This window comes from Ursus americanus, chromosome 17 (assembly GCF_024610735.1).
Source record: "Ursus americanus isolate L20-20 chromosome 17, mUrsAme1.1.p, whole genome shotgun sequence".
NCBI lineage: Eukaryota > Metazoa > Chordata > Mammalia > Carnivora > Ursidae > Ursus > Ursus americanus.
The window spans coordinates 14,074,574-14,099,570 of NC_142143.1; the positions used below are offsets into that span (position 1 = coordinate 14,074,574).

The 24,997-nt window shown below is 44.5% G+C and overlaps 1 protein-coding gene across 2 annotated transcripts in view; it reads left to right on the top strand.

The window, feature by feature from the left end:
• The window catches only part of SYN3 (synapsin III), a 451,755-nt gene that overhangs the window by 123,612 nt on the left and 303,146 nt on the right, over positions 1-24,997 (top strand). For both annotated transcript variants that reach the window (XM_087868774.1, XM_087868775.1), the window contains exons 5-6: positions 20,328-20,484; positions 23,920-24,009. In XM_087868774.1, the coding sequence (XP_087724900.1) occupies positions 20,328-20,484; positions 23,920-24,009 (247 nt within the window). The remainder of the gene's footprint in view (positions 1-20,327; positions 20,485-23,919; positions 24,010-24,997) is intronic.

A 24,997-nucleotide genomic window follows, 5' to 3' on the forward strand; every position in this document is an offset into this window, starting at 1 on the left:
GATGTGCTAATTTTAGTATCTTTTTTAGAGAATTTTTCCAGGATTCCTGTGATTTCCCCTCACAAGTGCTTAGCTCTGTCCTCCAGCCCCCTCCCCAATGACTGCGGGGCTAACACAGGCAGTAATAGACTTTAGATTGTAACAAAATGATCAAAATCTCTGCTACTTTAAATGGGTGTTTGGCACCCTTTGGAAGTCAGGTCTGGCAGAGCTGGGGTCCTCAGCACTCACCCTAGTTTGAGGCTCTGCAATGAAGCCCCTGGGATGCCAGCTTTCCCTTCTCCAACCTCTCTAACACAGAACTTCCCACCATCCCTACACTGGGCAATACTTCCTGCCCATGAAGTCATCCAGCTCAAATCCTGGGGACTCTGGCATTCCTGCTCCACCCCCACTGTTACTTAACTTCTCTGACTCTTTCTCCTCTTTCCCTTTTTCAGGACAAGGATTTAGAATATATTATTAAAAGTATACTTTGTGGGGGCGCCTGGGTGACTCAGTTGGTTTTGTGTCTAACTCTTGATTTCAGCTCGGGTCATGATCTCAGGATCAAGAATTCAATCCCTGCAGTGGGCTCAAAAAAAAAAAAAAAAGCATATTTTGTGGGCCCTTTATAGAATCATAGAACTTTATCTCTTAAGTGACTTAAAAATAGTATAAGGCATAATAGCTTTTTTTTAATTTGGTGTGTATTAAACACCAATTACATTATATGTGTATTGCTTTCTTAAAGTAAGATATTGGGATGGCAACATCTTGAGATTTAAACAGGTACTTGACAAAAGAAGATATATAAAAAAATTCCAATAAGCCTGTGCAGTGACTCCAGACATCATAAACTACCAGGAAAATGCAGATAAATACTATAGTGAGATATCAAATTAAATAGACTGACAATGCAAACTGTTAGCGAGGATATGGAGCAACTGGAACTCTCAGACACAGCTAGTAGGAGTGTGAAATGGTACTGCCTCTTTGCAAAAATAGTTTGGCAGTTTCTTACAAAGGTAACTATATGTTTCATTATAATCCGTCCATTCTCCTACTAGATTTTTCCCCAAAGAGAAATGAAACATGTCTACTAAATGACTCATACAAGAAGTTTCATAGCAACTGTATTCATAGTAACCCCAAACTGGAAACAACCCAAATGTCCATCAATTGGTGGATAGAGAAACAAAATATGATACATCCACATAATGGAATGCTTCTCAGTGACAAAAAGGAACAAATCATTGAGAGATATATATTAGTTTTCTATGCTGAGTAACAAATCCCCACACATATATTGACTTAAGATAACACATATTTATCATCTCACAGTTTCTGTGGGTCAGAAGTCTGGGCACAGTTTAGCCATGTCTTCTGTAAGACTGCAATGAAGATGTCATCCAGGCCTTGGTTCTTCTCTGGAGGCTTGACTGGCAATGGAACCACTTCCAAGTTCATGCAGGTTTTTGGCAGAATTCTTTTCCTCATGTTTTAAAACCAAGGCTTTTTGCTGGTCATCAGCTGAGGCCACCCTCAGATCTTTTAGGCTACCCACCCTTTCTTGTCACATGGCCCTTTCCATAAGCCCTTGCACAACATGGTAGCTCGCTCCTTCAAAGCAAGGGAAAAAGAGATCGAGTCTGCTGGCAAGACAGAGACTTATATAATGTAATGTGATCAGGAGAGTGATAGCCCATTCACCTTTGCTGTACTCTAGGAACAAGTCATGGATCCTACCCATATTTAGAGGAGGGGGTCATATAAGTGTACGAACACAGGAGGCAGGAGTCATGTTGGGCTACCTTCCAGTCCAACCTCCATAACACACAACACAGAGTCTCAAAAATACTATGTTGAGCAAAAGAAGCTGGACACAAAAGAGTACATAATTTAAAATTTCATTCGTATGAAATTCTAGAACAAGCCAAAGTAATCTATAGTCACTGAGAGATCAGTGTTTGCCTAGGGAACAAGGGAATGGAGGGGGTTCGCTATAGAGGGCACAAGGCAAGTTTTCGGGTGATACAAAGTAGTGCTCTTGACTGCGGGATGCTTAGATGGGCATATACATTGGTCAGAGCTCATCAAACTGTACATTTTAAATACATACATTTTATTTTATGCAAATTATCCCTCTGTCAAGTATATTTTTAGTGGCCTTATGAATTTCATATTTTTATCACCATTTACCTATGAGGAAACTGAGGTTCCGAACTTTTGCATAGTCACATAGCTGGTGGAGCTGGAATTCTAAGCCAGGTCTAACTGCAAAATCCATTCCCTTTTTCTCTATCCATAACATCTTATTTTCCTTCAAGCTGCAGAGGCTTGGAAGGATAAAGAAACATCCCCTAGGCCTTGCTTAGAGTGACACAGAGTCTCAAGCTTGTGTTTTCTGATTCCAAGTCAAGAGTTCTTTGTACCGCTAGGTCTGCCAGACTCCATTAAAGACTTGCAGCAGATTTTAAGAGTTATTAATGCATTTTTAAATTTATCCATATGTGTCATTAAAATACACTTAACAATATTGTTCTCTTAAAACACACAATTCTATGAGCCAATTCTTTGAGAAGAGCATATGATCATCCATGAAAACAAAGGTTTCAGAAGGTATGCTGTGTACTGTTGGTTGCTTACCTTCTTTCTTCCCTCTCAAATCCTGAGCCTATTCAGATGTTTGGTGGCCATAGGCTTCAGGGAAACATAGATCCCTCTCTGGTGCCAGGGGATGAATCTAGGTTCCTTTCAGCTAGTTGTAGTCATTCTGTTCCCACTGATATATGTTTTTAGGTAAGAGCCTGAGACACAGTTCTGACCAGTGAGGTCTGAGAGGCATCTACTGGGGGATTCTGGGAAGTCTACCAAGCTTCTTAAAAGTAACACAAGAAGGGGGCCCCTTTCCGGAAGGTATGAGGGTATGACCCAGGGAGCTTGGGGGCTCGCTGATAACACAATGAGGACAAAAGCCCATCCCTGAGAATAAGAGTCAGAAGGATACAAAGCACTTAGGTCCTTGAGGATGATGTTGAGCCCCTGATGTACTCGCCCCTGTGACTCCTCCATCTCAGTGATAGAAGTAATACACTTTCTTTATTGATTTAGTCATCACTGTTATTTGTAGCCCAAATCATCTTGCATACAGAAGATAAAAGCAGAGACTGTCAAACATCTTTTTTTGCACCCAGCTCCATGCCACATAACATTCTTATAAATACCTGTTGGTACTACATTACATTCAAAGTTGTATGGCAGGTAATTGATGTTGTATGTGCCAAGATTAGTTTCATTCTCCGAAGCGTTTGTTGATAGCTACCGATTAGAAACAACCTAACTGTCCAACTGAGATTGGATAAATAAATTAAGAAAAATCCATATAATGAGACACAGTTAAAAATAAAGAAGTATCTGCATTTGTACTGATAAGAAAAGAGTTCCAAGATGTGCTGCTATGTAGAAAAATAAGAGTCAGAACACTATACAGAAGACTTTGAAGTCCATGGTCATGGAAAAGCATCTGAAGTTCATTGCCAGGATTGTGGTGGTACAGGCAAGGAACTGGGAAGCTGGACACAAGACCCTAAGCAGAATTTTCACCAGGGATGGGACCAATGAGGACATGAAGAGATAATGGCACTGTGAGAAGCTTGTTGCTATCAACAGCAGGAAATCTGTGGAACCCACTGGTGGAGCTAAAATATGGAAACAGCTGGCAAGATCTGCTTCTTGGGGGAAAGCAGCAGGGATCAGGTGGGCATACAGCAGGGCTGCTGTATGTGATCTCATGTACATGAATTCCTTATTTTTAAGGTCTGAAGAAATTTTTTAAAAAATCATATTCATAGAAACTCTGATAACTGTCACCAATAAATGCTACCTACCTGTCAGCATCAATATTTAGCTAATATAATATTAATCCAGGACTCTCTAGGTGCCAGATGCCAGCCTCAACTCTATCTGGATTGGCTCATTTGATCCTTGTAGCAACGCTATGAGCTGCATGTTATTGTTACCATCCTAGTTTTTACAGCCAGGTAAACTGAGGCATCAAAATGTTAACTACTGTTTCAGGATCACATAGTTGTTAAGTGGTATAGAAGCAGGAATTGAGCCTAAAGTCCATGCCCAGAACACTCCACTAATTGACCTCTAGGGTTATTGGAAAGATTAAATGAACTCATGTGTACTTGGTCAGTGTTTGCCTTAGCCAGTCATTCTCAGAACAGTCCGTGCACCAGCAGTGTTAAAAATTTGTTAGAAGTCTATTTAAATCCTTAGATACATTGCCCAGGTTCAGCTAGACTTGGCTTTATGTGATCACCGCACGCTGACATGTCTCTTGGATGGCATTGAGTATATGAAGTCGCACCAAGCAGAGAAAAGAATAAACCCATGTCCTTGCTGAACCTTGAGGAAACATACCTAAGTGTTGTACATGGAGTTACCACCTTGCTTTCTTGTTCAACAGCCATTTATTGACAATCACTCTGCACTAGGCACTACTCTGTGGTCAATCAGTGGTATCTGACGTGGTCTTAGGAGGTACTAAGACCTGACCATTCCCAGTCTGGCTATGTGATATGCACCTCAAAACCAGCTGAATAATTCTTCTGCTCAATTTAGCTGCTCCATGGGACAGAGATCTCAAACTTCTTCCTTTCCCAGTGCCTGTTATATAATAGATGCTTAATAACAGGGCATTGAATGAAGATGCCATCACAGTTCACCTGGTGGTAACTTTTTTGCAAAGAGCACCTAACAGAAGTTCTCAGCCTTGGCTGTCCATTATAATCACCTGGAGAGCTTCTAAAAATCCCCAGCCTCAAGCCAATCACATCAGAATAGCTGAAGGCGGGGGGGGGGGGGGCACGTCGAGGTGTCAGTAGTGTTGAGAGCTCCCCAAGTGATTCCAGTGTGCTGCCAAGTTGGAGGGCCCCTAAGCTAGAAGGAAGAAGCCAAACCAGCAGAGTCACAGTTTGAGATACAACGGGCAAAGCACAGATGGCTTCCTCGAAAGATGCCTCTACCCTGTACATCTTTGATGGGCATGTGAGCCGAGCTGGGAGCAGCCAAGATCCTGTCTTAAGAAGTTCCTGTGCACAGCGAAAGGTACAGCTGGAAGCATTTATGCTGGAAACCCTGACTGGGTGATAGTCCTAAAAATTACTGCCATATGTTTCTAGGAAGGAGGGCAGGGTCCACGTTTGTTTCCTCCTCCCTCCACAGCCTCGCCTCCATCAGGTACTCAGTCTTCACCCATGGGGGCCACTGGAGTGGCTCCATTTAGTTTAACAATTTTATGAAGGATCTAGATTTCTTGCAATAGGCCAGGCCCTGGAAATACAGATATAAATCCAACATCACCCCTCCCTGGTGGAGTTCAGAGCCCAGAGGGAGAAATGGGACATAAATCTACAGCTAGGTTGTGGTGTGATAAGGGCCATGAGAATAGTACAGAGGAGAGAGACCTTAGAGGAGGCGGGTGAGGAGGGGAATTGAGGAGGCTCCAGAAGGCTTCTGAGAAGAAGTGGCAACAACACTGAGGATTTTTTTTCTTTTTCTTTTGAAATATTCATATATATTTTTTAAAGTTTGGAATAATTTTAAACGTGTAGTTGAACACGTCAATTTAACAAATACATTTTGCCATGCTTACTTCAGAGCCTTTATTTTTTATTTTTTAAATTAACATATAATGTATTATTTGTTTCAGGGGTACAGGTCTGTGATTCATCAGTCTTTTGTAATACCCAGTGCTCATTACAACACATACCCTCCCCCATGCCCATCACCCAGTTACCCCATCCCCCTCCTCCCCTCCAGCAGCCCTCAGTTTGTTTCCTAAGATTAAGAGTCTCTTACGGTTTGTCTCCTTCTCTGGTTTTGTCTTCTTTCATTTTTTTCTCTCTTCCCTTATGATCTCCTGTTTTGTTTCTTAAATTCCACATATCAGTGAGATCCTATAATAATTGTCTTTCTCTGATTGATTTATGTCACTTAGCATAGTACTCTCCAGTTCCATCTACGTCGTTGGAAATGGCAAGATTTCATATTTTTTTGATGGCTGAGTAATGTACTTCAGAGCCTTAAAAAAAAAAAAAAACAATTCTAAACTGTTCCATGCATAGAAGAAGTACAGAGACTACTATAACAAACACATACTGAGGTGGTTGAGCTCCCACTCTGGAGCCAGGCTACCTGCCTCTGCAGTGTGACATTAGAGAAGTTACTTAACCTCTCTGTGCCTCTGTCTTCTTATTTTTTAAACCAAATACCTACCTCAAGAGGTAATTGTCAGGATTAATTAAAGTAAATCTTTTAGAAAGACAAAATGTCCTCATACAGACTACGTGCTTCATAAACACTAACTGTTACCTGTGTGCTCATGACCCTGCTTGTTGAATCTTAACATTCTGCTGCATTTGTTTTAGATATTTTTTATAAATAGAGTATCCTATTACACATACTTTTAAAGAGCCCTCTGTACACCACACTCCACCCCCGTTCTGACTGCTAAGATAGAATAAAGTTAGCCAGAGGTCAGTGTGGGAAAGTCCACTGCAGGGCACAGAGCAGGGGAGCCCCAGGCTTCTGAGGAAACCCTTCAGTGTGGTCAGAAAGGAAGGTGACCTACGGGCAGGGGAGGAGACTGGAGAGATGGCCAGGGCACGTCAGGGAAGACCACCAAGAACTTAGACTCTGTCCATGAACCCTACCTGGGAGCCCATTTCCTTTCACAGACCTCACATCCAGCTCTCCCCTGCCAGGAAACCCTCAGGGTCTCTTTTAATGGCTCCCTTCAAAACATCAACAACAACAAAAAACCCAAAAATTAAGAAACCTCACCTACACTTGCTCCCCAATCTGGAAAATTCCACCATGTATGGGCTAGCTTTGAGAAAAGAGGGGAGACCCACGGGAGCAGCAGGAAGGGGCTTAGCCTCCCTGAAGTCATTGCCACCTGAGGGCCCCAGAGGCAGGAAATGAGTGATTTAAGGCTGTAGCCCAGCCAGGAGCATTTAGCTTCCCTGGACCACAAGATGCTTGCACTGAGCAATTAGCTTGGGGAAGGAGTCTTCCTGGGAACTGTGTACCCCACCAGGTGGATATTCATGCTGAGTGAGCTGATAAGAGGACCCCCTGACTTGTTCGATAGTTAGCCTGACAGAAGCACATATGTGGCTTGTCAGGCAGGGATATTTGTGAGGAAGCCTTGGGTACAAGTATATACTACCGCCCAGCCTGGGTTGGAAATGTGTTCTCCCGTCACCTCCCAGCAGTACCATCATCTTTTATCTCAAAATGGGCTGTCCCCCATCTTCCCCTCCCCTCCGCTTCTCCAACATCCGTTCCAGCCGCTGCTGAGGAACAGCTGCTCTGAGGTCCGTCTCTCATCAGCTGCCTTATCTCCCTGATGAATAATGTTCCTCTTCCCTGAGCTGCAGCCTGGCAGGAGGCCCGCCCTGTATGGAGCAGGCCGCTGACAGCCCTTGGAGCCCAGGCAGCTGTCGGAGAGCGGGGCGGCCCCCGGGCCCCCGCATGGGGGGAGGACTGACCCCCCTGCCTCACAGAGACATGCCACCCCGAGGCCCCCCGTCCCCCTGCCCTAGCAAGCAGCAGCTCACAGACTCAGCCGTTCCAAGCACATCTCAGTCCCCAGTCACCGTTCTGGGTGCAGGGGAAAGCACAGGCATGTGAGGCCTTCAGGGTTGGGGCCTGTTTATGGGAGATGCGATTTGTACCTATTTGTACAAACCTCCATACTGCATGTTGAATCACTCCAGGTCTCAGTTTTCCACATCTGCAGAATGGGCTAATTGTAGTGTTGTAGAGATGGCTGTGGTTCTCTGCTCCAGTCCCCTTTGCCAGCCACTGCACCCATCCCCCGGAACTGCGAGTGCCCCAGTAACAGTTGTACCTCCAGCTTCTTCAGAGCCTTTGGCTGATGGGCTGATGGCAACAGCATCCCTGAGATAACTCAGAGGCTAACGCCCTCTGTCACCCTTCCCCTTTTGGTCAGGGGAGTTGGTAACTGAGTGATATTGGGGATGTAAAAACACAGGCCTCTTTCCTCAGGGTGGGACAACTTCAGAGCCAACCCTGTAGATCAGGCCAAGACTAGGCTTTACTCACAACTGCACCCCTTCCTATCCTGCTTTCTTCACCCCCTTCTGGCTTTTCCTCAAGAGCATGTCCTCCCTCTGGGAATCACAGCTTTTTGGAAGCTTGTTTTGGGCTTGACTTTGAGGGGACCCAGCCCTAGATAAGTACCTACTTCACAGGGGCTTTATGTGAGGATTCAAAAAGATAAGGCTTGAAAAGCCCCTTGTGGGTGCCTGGCACTCGGCAAGTACTCAGTAGCTGGTAATCTTGATTCTTATGAACTACTGCTACGTGACAGAATGTCAAGGGAACTCGGACAGACACAACAGAGAGGTGGGTGTTGAAAGCCTTGGTTCCGAGTCTGGAATTGGAGGCAGTCATCCCAGGAAGGGGCCCTCAGAGGTCACTTAGCCCAACTTTCTTTGTCCCAGTGAGGAGCTGAGGCCCAGAGAGAAGCAGCCGTCTCAGAGACCCCTGGCAAGTCAGGGGCAGAGCTGGACTAGCTGATGACTTGCTTTTTTTCCCCCTCACTCCACCTGCCATTTTGCTATCTTCAGATCCTCTTTTTCCTGCTAGTTGTTGAAGTGTTGAGTTTAGATGGCCTAGGACACTGAGAAGTGAAGCCAGAACGCGCTCCTTTTCCAGTTGGATCTCATAGCACCTACTGTGTACTGGACACCTGCTAGGCACTCAGGGAAGGATCCACAAACGTACATATCAACTGCTTGTTGTTGCAGAGAGCTTCACCATTTTCATAGTGTGTGGGTGGGTGTGTGGGTGGATGTGGGTCTTGGTTACTTAATGCTAGCTTTCCCAAGAAGTGAATAATACCAGCCCATTCTATAGGGGAGGTATTATTAAGAGCAAGTTTTTAAAGACTACTAGGAGCAGGCAGGTGGGTAAGGATATTTCTGGACTCACTGTGTTTCCATATTAAACACTTAGGAATATTCTTAATTTCCACAGTGCTCTCTCTGAATGGTCCTTTGATATCCCTTGCATTTTGCCCAAGTCTGTACGGAGTTACAAACATGAGGCAGATCATGGCTTCTGGGAGACAGCTGTAGTTCCATGTGGTTGGATTATAGAGCATATCCTGGGGGATGGCCACAGTGGACCTTGAGAAGTAGACCAGAACCATACTGGGTGCGAGACTTTGTGTACCATTCAAAAGTATTTGGTCTTCGATCTGCAAACAATGGGCAGCATCCAAAACCCTCTGTCCAGGACAGTGACATGCTCAGATATGGGTCCTACAAGGATCTCTCTGGGCAGTGTGAAGAGGAGACTTAAGGGTCAAGGCAAGACCTCTGTGCCCAGAAAGAGATACTCTCGAACAGGTGAAGAGTTAAGTAGGAGGCCACACCTTGTGAGCTGTCAGAAGACGTCCTATGGATAATTTCCACAGGACAAAGACACAACTGAGGGTGATGGGAATGGAGGATAAGGAGAAATCGCTGAGAAAGTGGCATTTGAGTTGTAGTTTTCGAGGGGCAGCTTCCTAAGCATGTGGAGTGGCACGGACAGAGCGCATCGTGAGTGGATAGAAGGTGGATGTGGAGGACAGCAGAGCCAGGGGCCAGGCAGAGGAGATGCAGCTGAGAGAAGACCTTGGCTGCTTTCTGGGGAGCACTGAGTACCAGGTGAAGAAGTAGAATCTCACACCTGTAAGCAGGAGAGGCTCCTGAAGGGTTTTGAGCAGCAGAGTAGCATGAAGAAAGCAGGATTTGAAGATCAGTCCGGGAGTGGAATGCAGAAGAGGTTGGTGGTGGGAGAGTTAGCTCCCCAAGTTCCAGATCATGCACTGACCACTTCCAGGCTGCATGCCCTGTCCAGGCAAGTTGCGTTTGCCCACCCAGTGTGGTCTAGCACTTTTAAAAAGGGAAGATTTCATGCAAAAGATCTCATAAAAGGCAGGTTTCTGGCTTCATTTGAAAAATAGTGGATTTGGTAAGACCAGACCCAAGTATTTCCACATGGCCACTGTCTGCTGGAGTTGGGTCCCCTTTAGGTGCAGTTTTGAGTTTCCTGAGTTTTCCCATGGAAATCCTGCTTTATTTATTTTTGGTGCCCGTCTGCACAGTGATTTTTAAAACTTCTTTTGAATGAGTCATCAACTTAAGTTTTTGAGGATTTCATGTAAATAACCAGATTTGGGCTTTAACAAAAAGTCATTAGGGCCACCTGGGACCTCATTCCTACATGGCCATAACAGCAGAGCTTAGGCCGTTCTCCCATTCACCAGCCCCCTCCATCCCCCTTGCTCTCTGCAGAGGCCTGTGTTAGCTGCCATTTATCAAAGAGGTTATGTTTGCCTACAGAAGAATGAAATGTTTCTTGTACTCAAGTCATTATCAAAAGTGGGAAAATGAAAGATGGAGCAAGGTGTGTGCCAAAAAGGCCAGAGAGTGCATTGTGGAAATTAAGAGTATTTCTATGTACGGAAACAAAGAGAGTGTGTGTTAGAAGGATACCACTGAAGATGCTACTAGAAAAGGCTAGCCCACTTCATCCAGCCCTGAGGTCATCTGCTTGGCCCCTGTGGCATTTAGCTTGAGAGTCCCTGGGGTAGAGGCAGGGAAATTGTGTAACACTCAGCTGTCTGGATTCTGAGCTGGGCCCTGTGCTACAGAGGGGAATAAGATAAGGGACTGTGACCCCAGGGACTAGGAGCTGAGAGTCTATTGAGATGTCCTGAGAATGAGGCAGTGGGAGGGAAATGAGAGTAAGAGGGGGGATACTTCTGGAGGGGAGAATCAGCAACATTGGTGGCTCCTTACACCGTTAGTGTCAGAGAGAAGAATTGCAGATGACTTCAGGGTGACAGATCCTGGGCTCCCGGGAGCGTGATGAACAAGAGAAGTCAAGAGATCCACTCTGAGGGAGGCTGATAACTTGGGCCCCAGGCACGGGGAGTTTGAAGTGCTGAGTATTCAGGTGGGTGAACAGTGCTGGTTGCATTGTGGTTACACACGTTGGATTTGAATCACTTGGGTCTCATGTGGACCTTGTTCTTGCTTTGCTTAATCTCTCCATGCCTTAGTTCGTTGAAAATACTCCCCTCCATGCAGGATCGTGGTGAGGATTAAAGATAGCATAATTAAAAGCTTAAAAATGACTCCTGGCACAGAGGAAGTGCTCCATAAATCTGAGTCATTTTCACTATTGCCTGTGAGGACAAGGTGGAGAACCTCCTGAACAGAGATGATTCCATAGGCAAAGAACTAACATGGAGTCTTGGAGAAGGAAGGGAGAAAATGGTGAAGTGAGGAGCCAGGAAGAAGCAGCTGGGGAACAAGGGAAGAGGGTGTCTTTGAGGCAGGGAGGAAAGGTTTGGGAGGGGAGAACAAAGATCATGCTACAGAGGCCAAGGAGAAGCTTTACAGCAGGGGTTCACCACTGGGGGAAATTTGCATCCCAGAGGACTCTTGACAATGTCTCCAGACATTTTTGGTTCTCACAACTGGGCATGGGGGTGCTATTGCACCTAGTGGGTAGTGGCCAGGGATGTTCCTGACACTGTGCAATGCACAGGACAGCCCCCCACAACAAAGAAATATCCAGCTCTAAATATCAGTGATGCAGAGGTTGGGAAACCCTTCTGTAGAGCCTAATGGATTTGACTCCTGGTTACACCACCAACAGATGTGTGACCTTGGCAAGTTTCTTAACCACTTTGTGTCTCAAGTTTCCTTATCTGGAAAATGGGGATAACACCTGCTGTCAAACTTAAATGAATGAAGATATACAGAGGGCTTGGAATAGAGTCTCATGGTACGTTAGCTATTTTTTTTTTGTTATGATATGTTAGTCACCGTACAGTACATCATTAGTTTTTGATGTAGTGTTCCATGTTGCATTGTTTGCGTATAACACCCAGTGCTCCATGCAATACGTGCCCTTCTTAATACCTATCACTGGGCTAGCCCATCCCTCCACCCTCTTCCCCTCTAAAACCCTCAGTTTGTTTGTTAGCTATTATCAGAAATCAGGGAAAGTGAGGGCATAGCAGAGGCCATTACATTTTGGTTTGGCATTTTGGAATGAATTCAATGTGATTTCATAGAGGTGGAGAGGAGGCTGAGCCAGATGCAGAGGGTTGTGGAGATGAGTACATGGGAATTAGGGCTAGCAGGCCTAGACTGCCCTGTCCAACAGTTGTAGCAATGGAAAGAAGAAGTGGCTAATTATACGTGCACCAGGCCAAGTGGAAGGGCTTGCTTCGCATTCATTTATTTATCTATGCCAACCTAAAGTTTTGGTTAATGCCTGAACCATATTATAGTTGACCCTTGAACATAGCAGGTGTTAGGGGCACTGATCCCCTGCACAGTCAAAAATCTGTGTATAACTTCGGGGTCCCCCCAAATTTAAGTATTAATAGCCTACTGTTGACCAGAAGCCTTAACAATAATAGTTACAAAAACAGTCAAATAACACCTATTTTGTGTGCTATATGTATTCTATACTGTATTCTTACAATAAAGTAAGCTAGAGAAAAGAAAATGTTATTAAGGAAATCCTAAGGAAGAGAAAATACATTTACATTATTGTACTGTATTTATATTAAAAAAATCTGCATATAAGTGGACCCGAGCAGTTTAAACCCATGCTGTTCAAGGGTCAACTTGGTCAATGGAAATTTTCAAAACAAAAGAAATCACCCGCAGCCTCACCACCTTAACAAATTAGGAATTTTCCATAACCTCTTGCAGGACCATCGTTTCTACTGTGTTCCCTTTTCTATTGTTTTATGTCACATGAAATTGTCCCATAAGCATTTTCCATGATATTACATCATTGTTATATTTATCATTTTTTTCCAAAATGAAGATAACCTCATTGTTTTTTCCTGGTTGTAAAAATGCTGTGTGCTCCCCCCTTTTTTTTAATGCAGATAGTACCAAAAAATCTGAAGAATATAATAACCCCCATTTTGCATCCCACGCTTCAGAGATAACCAGGTTAGCATTTTGGTAAACATCCTTCCAAGCTAATCTCTGTGCATTTATCGATGTGTTGATTTGTTAATTCTTTCATGTAAATAGGAACATTCCTTAACTGTCAGTTCATTTTGAGCCTTAAAGCAGAAGTTTCTTATTGTTGGGATTGGGATTGTTGTCTTGGGAAGTGGGGAGGCAGCTGTGGGTGGCCACACACAAGAGCAAAGGAAGCCGGGAAGCTCTGAAAGCAGCTGGGAGGGGGAAATGCTGGCTAGGTGTGCTGTGTACCTGTGTCCCGAGGCTGCTGTGGCCAAGCACCACAGGCTGGGTGACTCAAGCAACAGAAATGGAGTCTTGCACAGTTCTGGGGGCTGCGAGTCTGTGATCAAGGCATGGGCAGGGCCATGCTGCCTTCTCAAGGGTGCAGGTGAGGGTCCTTCCTTGCTTCTTCCCAGCTTCTTGTGGTTGCCAGCAGTTCTTGGCATTCCTTGGGGTTTAGACATATATCACTCCAATCTTTGATTCTTTCATCACATGGCATTCTACTCTTCCTGTGTGTCTGTGTCAAAATTTCCCTTTTCTTCTGAAGACACCAGTCATGGGATGAGGGCCCAGTCTACTCCAGTATGATCTCATCTTGACTTGATTACATCTGCAAAGACCTATTTCCAAATGAGGTCATATTCGCCAGTGACAGGGAGTAGGAACTTCAGTGTCCCTTTTTGGGGAACACAGTGTAACTCATAACATGTGGGATCCCCAGAGTGATGGAGGAGGAGGATGGAGCAAGGCTAGAGCAGTGAGGACTCCTTCTCTGAAATAAAAGGGAAGGAAGAGGCCAGGACAGAGAGACAGAGATTCTTGAGGCTTGAGAAGGGAGATGATGAAGAAGCCTCCCTCCTCCAGAAAGTCACGTCTGTGTTTTATTAACCTCCCGATGGTTCACAAAGGGGGCCCCGGGATTCATCAGAGAACCCAGCCGTCCATACGCCCCATGGGGCCCCTTCCCCACCGTCTTTATGCCATGCAGCTGGCAGCTGCCGTGTGAGCTTCACAGGCCTCGCTGCAGCATCCTGTTGTCTGCTCCTTGCCAGACTCTTGGTTGGCTGCCACCTAATTTCTTTTCAGCCTGGACTAATTTCTTGCAGTCCTCAGGCTGGCGGGAAGCATCCCTAATTCCCAAAGCCCTTACATGTGGCCCTCTGTCTGCAAAGTGTGCACAATCTCCTCTGTTCTATCCTTGTCGCAGAACAGTGGTCCATAAGCCTTCAGGAGCATGACCATTGCAGTGTTTTGATCTCCATTCTTCTCAGGACACCTGTTTTTGCTGGTGTGCTCAGTTCTCTTGGTCTCCTTTCTCCAGATTCTGTACCCAAGTTTGAATTTTCAGATGTGGAGGGGGATGGAGAAGGATCGAGGAGTGTGGAGATGCTTCAGAGGGAACCAGAAGACTCTCTGCTGGTGGACACCAATGTCAGAAAGTCTGGAGCTTCCCAGGCACAGCTGGGGTCAGATCTGGGTGTGATGGGTCAGCATGTGACCAAAATCAGCAGCATCCCCATCCGTTGTCATTCTGACACTTAGGGAACAATGGACCACAACAAAATTGCCGTCAGGTGGCTGAGAATAATGAGACTTCTGCTTATTAACTTAGGTCCCAGGCAAAGCCTAGTCAAGATCTGTTCTTGCCATCACAGGCTTCTGCATATTTGAGGGAATCATTACATTTCTCTGACGGTCGAAAGTCACTCAGCCTTTGGCCCCCTGCCTCTTGACATTGCCTGAAGCACCCCATAATCTCCCGGCACTGCATCACCTGTCCCCTCTGTACCATTTAACTGTATGTTGTCCTTGACTTCCTCTCCAATGCTGACAGCCACTTCTGAGAAAGATCTGCAATCAGGAACCCAAATAATATAGCATATATTAAGTCTAAAGCTGAAAGAACAAGAAAACCCAGGTATAGGCTCCAGCCAGAATGTGTAGTATTGAAGGCAGCCTTCTTGGCCAGGCATGAAAGATGCAGGGCTTGCAACCAGTGGGACTGTGGAGACAAGAAGGAAGGGGCTTATGAGAGCTGTTAGGACTTCTTACCCAGCCTCATCTTTTGCCAACACCTCATCAGACCTTATACTCCAGCCATGTAACCAGCTGCAAACTTTTCCACTTCCTCCCAATATCCATTAGAGCAAGAGTGATGGCATACAACTGACCCAATTCACTAGTGTAGACAACTTAATAGATCATATAACTCAGAAGAAAAAGTTGGGTACAGGGACCGTTCCCTCTACCTGGAACACCTGCAAAACCTTACCCACATGATGAACTGCTACTCTTCCTTCAAGACCCAAGCCTTCTGGTACACGCTGACCCATCCCCACCCCCAGACAGAGTTGAGTACATCTTTGGTCCACCTTCATACCCTGTACATGCTTATATTATTTCACTTACTTACTTACTTACTTACTGGTGCACTTCATGAGTCCTAGTCCTTTAGAATTGCACCTGACTCCTCTTGGATTGTGGGTGTCCTGAAAACAGGGATCATGTCCCTGTCATCTCATAGTCTCCAGGGTCTACCAGGGTGCTTGGCCCACTGTCAGGGCCTGAGAATTGCTGGTGGCCACATCCTTGGATGTTGGAGTGATATCAGGACTTGGCCATTCCCTGACTGAATAGAGGAGCTGGGGTGCTGGGTATGGAGGGAGGAACTTCATGCTACAGCTCGCCTGGCTCAAGTCACGAATTTCTCTGCATTCCTTGCAAATCCTCACACCGCAGGCTGTCAGGAAGGACCCCATGCATTCTCTGCAGCTGTGAATGGCAGCATTTGAACTGTAATACATGCCCAGATGTATCACTCACAGGAAGTGTTTTATTTTTTCACATATTATACTTGAGAATGGGAAGAGGTCATGGGATCCATCTTGAATTCCCTATGGTTGAAACTTTCTTTATGATGCTAACAAATCTCCAGGAATACAGAGCATGTTCCCTTGTAAAGTAGTACCTAGCTGTTACGGGCCACGTGCTACATCCTGGCAACTCTGGCTATCAGCACCAGTTCTCTTCTCTAGGAGTACAAGTAAAGAGGTCCCTCCCTTTTCCAGTGGTCATTTCACTTCATGCCCATTCATTTATTCCCTCATTTACACATGCATTCATTAACTCGGTCATTCATTTAAAAACACTGGTATGGTCTATTTCGTTCAAGACAGGCAGGCGATCTGTTCTCATTGAGCTGTCATCTTTAGAGGGAAGAGACAGACAATAAAAAACTAAACTGATAAATAGGAGAAATAAAATTGCCTCAAGAGTTGTGAAGAAAGGAAAATAGGGCAATATGGGATTGGGGCAAATTTCAGTAGAGTGAGCAGGACAGGTATCTTTGTGGAAATGAACCCAAGCTGATGAATGAGTGATGAGAACGAGGCCCCCTGGGCACCATTTGGGGAAGAGCATCCAGGGAGAGAGAGGAAGAGAAGGTGTCATTGTGCCTCAGTGGAGATGAGGGAGGGAGAAAGGTACAAAGTGAGGATGAAGAGGTGGCCAGGGGTCCTGTTGCCATGGTAAGGAGCCTAGGATCTGCTATCAGAAAGAGGAAGCCTTCGGAGGGCTTTTAAGTGGGGAAGGGCTGTATAATTTGGAAAGAGCACTTTGAATATAGCATCTTGAGGTAGTTTTCCAAATCCTTAAAGACAAAGAGGAAGTGACCACTAATTTTATTTCAAAGAATCAGAAAGATTCCAATTTAGAGGTGAGTTCTAGAAGTACTGGAGAGAGAGCACAATACAATATCTGGGACTAAATGGGGCCATCCCAGGCCCTTGAATACTCCTCTTGGAAGATGATCTTGGAAGGGCACCTTCTTTTTCTAGATAGCCACATTGCCCCCGCCCCCCCCCCCCAGGCTGTGTCTTTCTTATGAGTTCTCCACAAACAGTGAAAACCTGGCAGGCTAGCTAGCATGAGACCTTTAATTATTTCCTCCTGGGGCAGAGTGGAGTTACCCCCAGTGAGACACCAGATTTGCCTCTGCTGTTGTCTGTGGGGAAAGCCACACTGCTGGGAGTAAGGGGTGTCTCATTGTGAGAACCAGGGCCCTGGAGGACCCTCTGATCATCAAAGCAGAGAGAGAAATAAAAAAAGAAAGACTGATAGATTTGACTAGGAGGGAATGGAAAATGCGTTTATACGGTTTTTTGAAGATGCACAGCCATAAAAAAAAAAAGACAAGTGAACAACTAGTAAAAATATTTCCACACAGGACAATGTGATAAGATAAAGGGCAGCATCCTATACGCAAAGCTCTGTGAGCAGACTTTTACAGAAAAGAAAATGCACACAGTTAATGCAAGTACTCAAACTCACTAAAGTCACAGAAATGCAAACTAAAATAGCAGTGGGAATACAGGGTATCTTGGAGGAAGTTGCTTATCAAATTTTAAAAATGTATTTTTCAAAAACTGCTATGCTGGTGAAGCTGTAGTGATATGGACACTGTCATGTGCAATTGGTGGCTTACGCCTTTAGAAAGAGGGCACGTTCGCGTACTTAAAAAAATTCATACCCCTTAAGCCAGTAATCCCACTTCTTAAAATCTATCTTAGGGAAATAGTTAAAAAGGAAGGCATTGATTTGTGTGCAAACATGTACATGTGTGAAGTGTTGGAAACAGCCTACTTGATAATAGTGGATGATAAGTTGACTTCATTATGGTATATCCATTCAGTAGACTGTTAGGTGGCTGTTAGAAATGATATTTTTGAAGATATTTTGTTAGTAGAAGAAATGCTCACACTATACTATTATGTGGAAAATAGAAAAATAATAATAATTCATAGAAAGCATGAAATCAGTTATGAGTATGAATGCATATGCAAAATTAAAAAGAGATAATTGGATTGTAGTGTACATATAAGGAGACAAAAAGTTATTAGGGATTTTCTCTGAGTTGAGAATTGCAGGTAATTTTTTTTTACTTCTTTGTGTTTTCGAAGGTTTTTTTTCTTTTATACGATGAACATATGTTACTTTTAAAGTCAGATAAAAGCACAAAATTGTTATATTTTGTGAGTGCTGTCTATTGTCATCAGATCCCTATTAGAGACCCACCACTCTCCCTTTCTTACCTTCCTCCTCTATTGCTGTAAGAGCCAGCAAGTGGAGCACAAAAAGCAGGAAAGCCAGAGGAGAGACCTGGGTGTGACCTACTGCTCTGGCATGGTTTTGCCTGGGACACATCACTGTCTTGCTATAGGTCTCATGTGACCTGGGACACATCAATGCCTTGCTGTGGGCCTCAGTTTCCCCATCTGTAAAATACATTAGTTGGACTGGTTCAACTCTAAGAATGCAATAAGGATATAGACATAATAATTCCAAGCTTCTAACCCAGCTCTGACCCTAACTACAGAGTGACATGATTGACCATTTCCGTGAGCACAATGTCAGCCATACCCAAGACGTCACCATCCACCTGGCTCCCTGGGATGAGTTACAACTCCATGGGGGAGACCTTTGCCATTTCTTTTAGGGACGAGGGGGTGATGTTCATGTACATCATTTATTCCTTCAACATGTACTTATTATGCCCCTGCTCCCCTGGTGCCAGGCCCTGGGGTGTACAAGGAGACCTAAGCTCAGAACAATTTGAGAAGTGTCTGCACCTGCAGCTCATTCTTTCCTTCTGTCACCACTGGGGCAAGTCCTTTGCATTTGACAGTTATTCTAACTTACATTTGAATTATTTTAAAGAGAAACAGTTTATTTGAAGCTAAGTGTATAACTCTGGATGAGCCAAGTGGATCATACCATTTTGAGTGTAAACCACCTACGCACTGTGAAGCTGATTTTCTTGTGTGACCTAGAAGTGAGGAATCTAGGAATAGATGGATCCTTGGCACAGTGAGGCAAACAGTGTGTGAATTGACCTGGAGCCATGTGATGGAGGGAAGAGCATACGGACTTGGAGTGAGATCACCTGAGTTCACACATGGCTCTCCGACTTCCCAGCTCTGTGACTTGGGGAAGTTCATAACTTCTCTGAGCTGCATGTTCCCATCTATAAAGTGGGGAAATAGTCCTGACCTTACCCAGGTCTGCTTGTGAACACTAATCAGGATCATGTCTCCAAAGGGGCCCAGCAAAGAGCCTGCCATGTTCTTGGCCATCACATTAATGTTCTTACTGCTTGCCAGAGGTTGCTACTGAAAGGGACAAGACATGTTTGAAATATACAAGTTATATATGAATGTATAGTATTATGTATGTATATGTAAGTATAATACATACCATGCTGCATGGTAGTTGAGAACTAGGGCCATGAGGCTACATGTATCTGACCCTGCCGTGTACCTGCAGCTTGTCTTTTTGAGCAAGTGACTTAATCTTTGTGAGCCTTGGGGTGCCATTGACACAAAATGAACAAATTTTGCAATTTCTTAAAAAAAAAAAAGTTATTCAAGCCCAAGTTAGGACAGCGCTGGGGTTACACAATCTTCACAAAGAAGAGAGTGTTCTGGTAAGGGAACATTTGATGTAGATTTATATACATATTTTGCATAAAAAGTTGCAGATTATTAGACAAAGAACATTTCAGAAAGTTGCAGGCCATAACTTCAGTTTCTAATATTTGCAAGGCTGTATGACTTGAGTCTTATGGGAATCAGGGAAGTTTCTTACTTTTTCTTATCTTTTGTGTTCATAATGGTCCTTTTTGGTTATTTAACAAAGCAGATGTACACCACGTGCGCTTGGGGCAGACATAGAGCCCATGCTTTGAGGTTTTGCCGAGTCATTTTGACCTTGGTAAATGTTGCAGTATAGCTTCCCTGGGAGCCGAGGAGCAGGGCCCACAAACTGTTAAAAGCTGAAAATTTCCTTTATCAGTGCTTCTCTGTAAAATGGAGCTGCCGGCAGCATTGGCCCCGTCCTTGGGCAGTTACGAGAATTCAGTAAGGTAATAGGTACTGCCTAATAAAAACGGAGGTGCATTCACTGAGTTATTTCATACCTTTTCCTCTGGTTGTAAATGAATATTTGTTCAATGTAGAAAATCTAAAAAACCACCTAAAAAAGAAAATGAATAAAATATGAGTTGTTTTCAGCCCTTTTATTTTGTAGCTGCTGTGTGTTTGTATCCAGCTGTCCCCATCCACACTCCCCTACCCTATCCCCATTCTGAACTGAGGGCCCCGGGCTGGCAGCACCCATGCCAGGTCAGTGCTGTCCCTGCAGGCTGTGGCCCAATGCCCCATGTGGTAACACTGCTGCCATCCCCTCTCTTTGCAGATCCTTCAAGCCGGACTTCATCCTAGTCCGTCAGCACGCTTACAGCATGGCTCTGGGTGAAGACTACCGAAGCCTGGTCATCGGCCTCCAGTACGGAGGGTTGCCTGCTGTCAACTCCCTCTACTCTGTCTACAACTTCTGCAGCAAGCCCTGGGTGGTAGGTGATGGGCCAGGCTGATCTAGAGTGAGGGGGGCAGCAGTGGGTGGCCTCCCAGCCCTGAAATGGCCCCATCCTCCAGCATGGAGGCCTCAGTAATGGATCTTTCTTAAGCAACTGATTAAGCAGATTGGACCCCAGGCCCCTCTGGTAATTATTGCCCAACAAATACCATACAACAACAGTATGAACATAGTATGATATAATGTTATCTTATAATAACATTAGTGGTAAGAGGGGGTACTATTCTTACTAATATTAAATTATATCATTTTTGTTAACAGTGGGCACTATTTGTTGAGCACTTACTGTGTACCAGAAAATCATGCTGCCTGGTGCTCAAACTATTGCTATCATGTGAAGTGGACATCATTACTCTATTTAACAGAAAAAGAAGCTCAGCTTCAGAGCAGCTAAGGAACTCACCCAGGGTCATGTATACCATGAGGGCTGAAACCAGAACTTGAAGCCGTATCTCCCCAACCCCCGAGACTTTATTTTCCCTGCTTTGTATTCATTAATTTCATTCACCCCTTGATATTTGAGTCTCCATTCAAATGTTACCTGTAAGAGAGGCTTTTCCTAGGATACCACCCCTCCATTCCCCCCGGTACTGTCAAATCCCTTACTCTGCTTTATGTTTCCCCCAATACCTATCTCCATCTAGAAGGATATATTTATCCATTCTTTTGTGTATTGTCTGTCTTCCCCACTAGAAGTCATTCATTCATGCAACAAATATTTATTCAGCACCTACTATGTTCCAGGTACTGTTTTAAGTCCTGGGAACATGGCAGTGAGCAAATCAGATCAAAGTCCCTGCCCCATACATCTTATATTCTAGTGAGCAGGGGCACATGCAGTATATTAATAAATATGCCAAATATGTAATATGTCATATAAGCACCAAGAGAGAAAATAAAGCAGGGAAGGGAGATAGGAAATGTGGAGGCTAGAGATATGTACAGTGTTTTCTGTGGCGCTCTAGCCATCTTGTCTCTTGTTTCCCTCTGCTTGGTCTCTTGGTGGTAGGACAGTGGTTGAGACCATGAGCTATAGAGCCAGACTGCCTACTTCTAGGAGCCTCAATTTATGAGCCGTGTCATCTTGAGCAACTTGCTTAACCTCTCTGAGTTTATTTTCCATATTTGTAAAATGATGATAATAATAGGGTCATCCTGGTAGGGTTATGAGTGAATATATTTGGTTGGCGCAAAGTATACACTTAATAACATGGTGACAATTATTATATTCATTGAATAATCAAGGTCTCTATAGAGTGGGCCCTCAATATTTATTGAATGAATATATACATTAATTTAGTAGATATGGATAGTTTTTAACCACTATTATCATGGCTCTGGTCTCCTTCTCATTGTACCCTGAGATTTTTGGCATATGGCATCCCAGATTTGATGCCACTGTCTGGAAAGTGTCTTAGATAGTATTAGCCCAACCCTCTTGTTTTTCCACACAGACATCTTGATGGCAGCAGCTACCATTCATCAGCACTGTGTAATGTGCTGAGCCCCTAATGTACATATTGTATTTGATCTTCAGAACCACCCTGACAAGTACATATTGTTAACTAATATCTCCATTGTACAGATGAGGAAGCTGGAGGTGGGCATCTCCAAAACTCGTGTGCTTGATCATAGACTTACTCTCTCTCTCTCTTTGGACTTCAGCATCCTTATCTGTAAACTGAGGGATCCCCCATCATTTCCCGTATTTCTGAGGTCCCTCAAACCTTCTAAGTGGACTCCATATAGTACCACATCTGCAGACTATACCCCAAGAGTTTGCAGACCAGTTCTCGTGTGATGCAAACAGTTCTTAAGTTACTCGTTCTCTCTGTATGAGCCATTAGTGTTGAGTTACTTCCAAGTCAGTTTGATGCAAGACTTAGTGCCCCTTCTAGCCATTGGGCATCCACCTTAGGCCACAAATTGTAGCTTACTCCTCTTCCTGTTCAGAATTTACCACACTCTTTCCACATATGACCACCAGGAGTTCCCTTTTACTTTCTGGGTGAATTCTAAGCTCCTTGTTCCAGCCTTTAAGGCTCCCAGTGGTCTGTCATGGATCACCCTCTGTCATCCTCTCTCACTGTCCCCTGTACCTGAGGCCACAGCTATGATAGCCGCTGAGTGTCTCCAGGGCCCTCGTCTCACTGCACACCTGGAGTACCCTTAGATCTTCTCTTGTGTCATCTGCTCCAGGGAGTCACCCTGACCCCAGTTCTGTCCCTCTTCCAGGCCCCTCAATCCCCTTGCTTTCCTCCAGCAAAACATCATTATTTCAGCCCTCTGCCCACACTGTCTCCCCTCAAGGCCTGGTCTCCCATGCTCAGCTTGTTATCCCAATATTAAAACACAGTGCCAAGCACAAAGTGAGCTCCCAAGGGTGCTGAGTGGTGTGGGGTAATGGAGGAAAATGTAAGTCCAGGAGGCTCCCAGGAGCTTACCCTCCAGCTCTAGAGATGGTAACTATCTTCTATGGCAAAACAAGGCTGTGCTGAAGCAAGAGGAGCCAGGTGTGGACAGGATGCAGCTCAAGCAGTTGGAAATGGGTGTGGTTGTAAAAGCAGAAAAAATAGAGTTGACCCTTGAACAGTGCAGGTGTTGGGGTGCTAATAACCCGTGCAGTTGAAAATCTGTGTATAACGTTTGACTCCCCCAGGACCTAACTACTGAATGCTGACTGTTGATTTGAAGTTTTACCAATAATATAAACAATTAACACAATTTCATATGTTATATGTATTACATGCTGTTTTCTTACAATAAAGTAATCTAGGGAAAAGAAAATGTTATTAAGAAAATCATAAGAAAGAGAAAATACATTTACAGCACTGGACTGTATTTACTGAAAAGAATCTGCATATAAGTGGACCTGTGCAGTTCAAACCCATGTTGTTCAACATGTTAGCTGGGATCTAATATTCGAATGCTCCTAAGGACCAGGCATAGCTTTTCATACATCGTGTATTATTGGATTCTTTGTTTTCTCCATTTACAAATGGAGTGACTTTGCAGGCTACGCAGTTAGTAAGGGGTGGAAAATTTGAATCCAGAGTCTATATCATAAACTGTTATGTAGTACTACCTCTCTAAAAAGAAAGGCTTTGCAGGCTGGGGATGTGGCATGAATGTCAGCAGGTTGTGCTTATGTGAAATGTTGAGGGTGTAGTGAATGCTCATTAAATGTAATTGAGCTGAACTCAGTGGCCTGGCAGGAATGAAGGGGTGATGCATCCAGATGATTGAGAGGATGAATTTCCAGCCAGAGAATCTGGTTTCTATCCTGTAAACAGGGACTAGCTACTGCAGCTCCGCTCAGAATGGTCAGATACTTGAGGCCTGGGATCAGGTGGGAGGTTCTGCCGTACTGGATAACAATGATCGACCAATGCTCTTTCTTCTTCTCTCCTAGTTCTCTCAACTCATTAAGATCTTCCATTCCCTGGGTCCTGAGAAGTTCCCACTTGTGGAACAAACATTCTTCCCCAACCATAAGCCAATGGTGAGTGCCCTTTTTTATTCTGATTATCTGATTCTGATAATCTGATTATCATATTCTGATATGAAACAAACTCAGATGTCCATGTTTTCCATCCCTTTGGTTGGAGGAGTGGGCTGAGGGGCCATTCCTTGACCACCTGGGCTCTAAGGAAGAGTTGTGATGGCCTGTGGGAATGCCTGGCTTTCTTAGGGAAAGAATCAACTCTTCAGGTAAAGTTTCAGGTAGCAAGGCAAATGACTAAGTTGGATGACATTCCTTGGGACATTGGGAATTTTCAGCAAATCTGGGGACAAATTGAGCTGGCATTTTGGAGCCGGAGGTTGATAATAAAGATAAAAGATGTTTCAAAAGTTGGAAGTGGTTTCCCTTGAGCAGAATCTGGTTTCAACTCTTATTTTAATAAAAGCAGTAATATTTTATTTGCATTGATCATTGAAGGGCAGTTTCTTTGTATGTTCTCTTTGCATTTTGACTTTTGGATGTACCTGAGGTCATCTCTGGGAAGTGGTTGGAGCTTAGCTTGAAGCACATGGTAGAGCCTCTCATTTGGAGGACAGCTGGGTGGGAAGGTTAACATCTTTCTGAATAGGGTAGAGAGCTCTCCATCCCACAGCCAGAAGAAGTTGGGTGGAAGAGTTCTGCACAGCTGGAGATAGACTGTGATATGTCTGCTTGTGTGGTTGGTGGTCTTCTTAAACTGGTCAAAGGAATGCAGGGCCATGGCCCCATGCTTGCCACATAAGGAATGTGAAACTTGGGGAACAGGGTAGTTAATAGGGTATCCAAATGTCCCAGCTGGGGACTGCACCCTGGCTGTAGAATCCCTAGCTCAGGCTGCTGACCTGGACGATTCTGTTTGGAGACACTGATGGGAAGGATGGCAGGCTCCAAAGATGAGCAGTCTAAACAGGCAGAGAGGTTTCCATTGATTATCTTTCCCTTTTTATCTGATCTAGTAAGAGTCGTAGAATCCAGGATATGCTGCTTG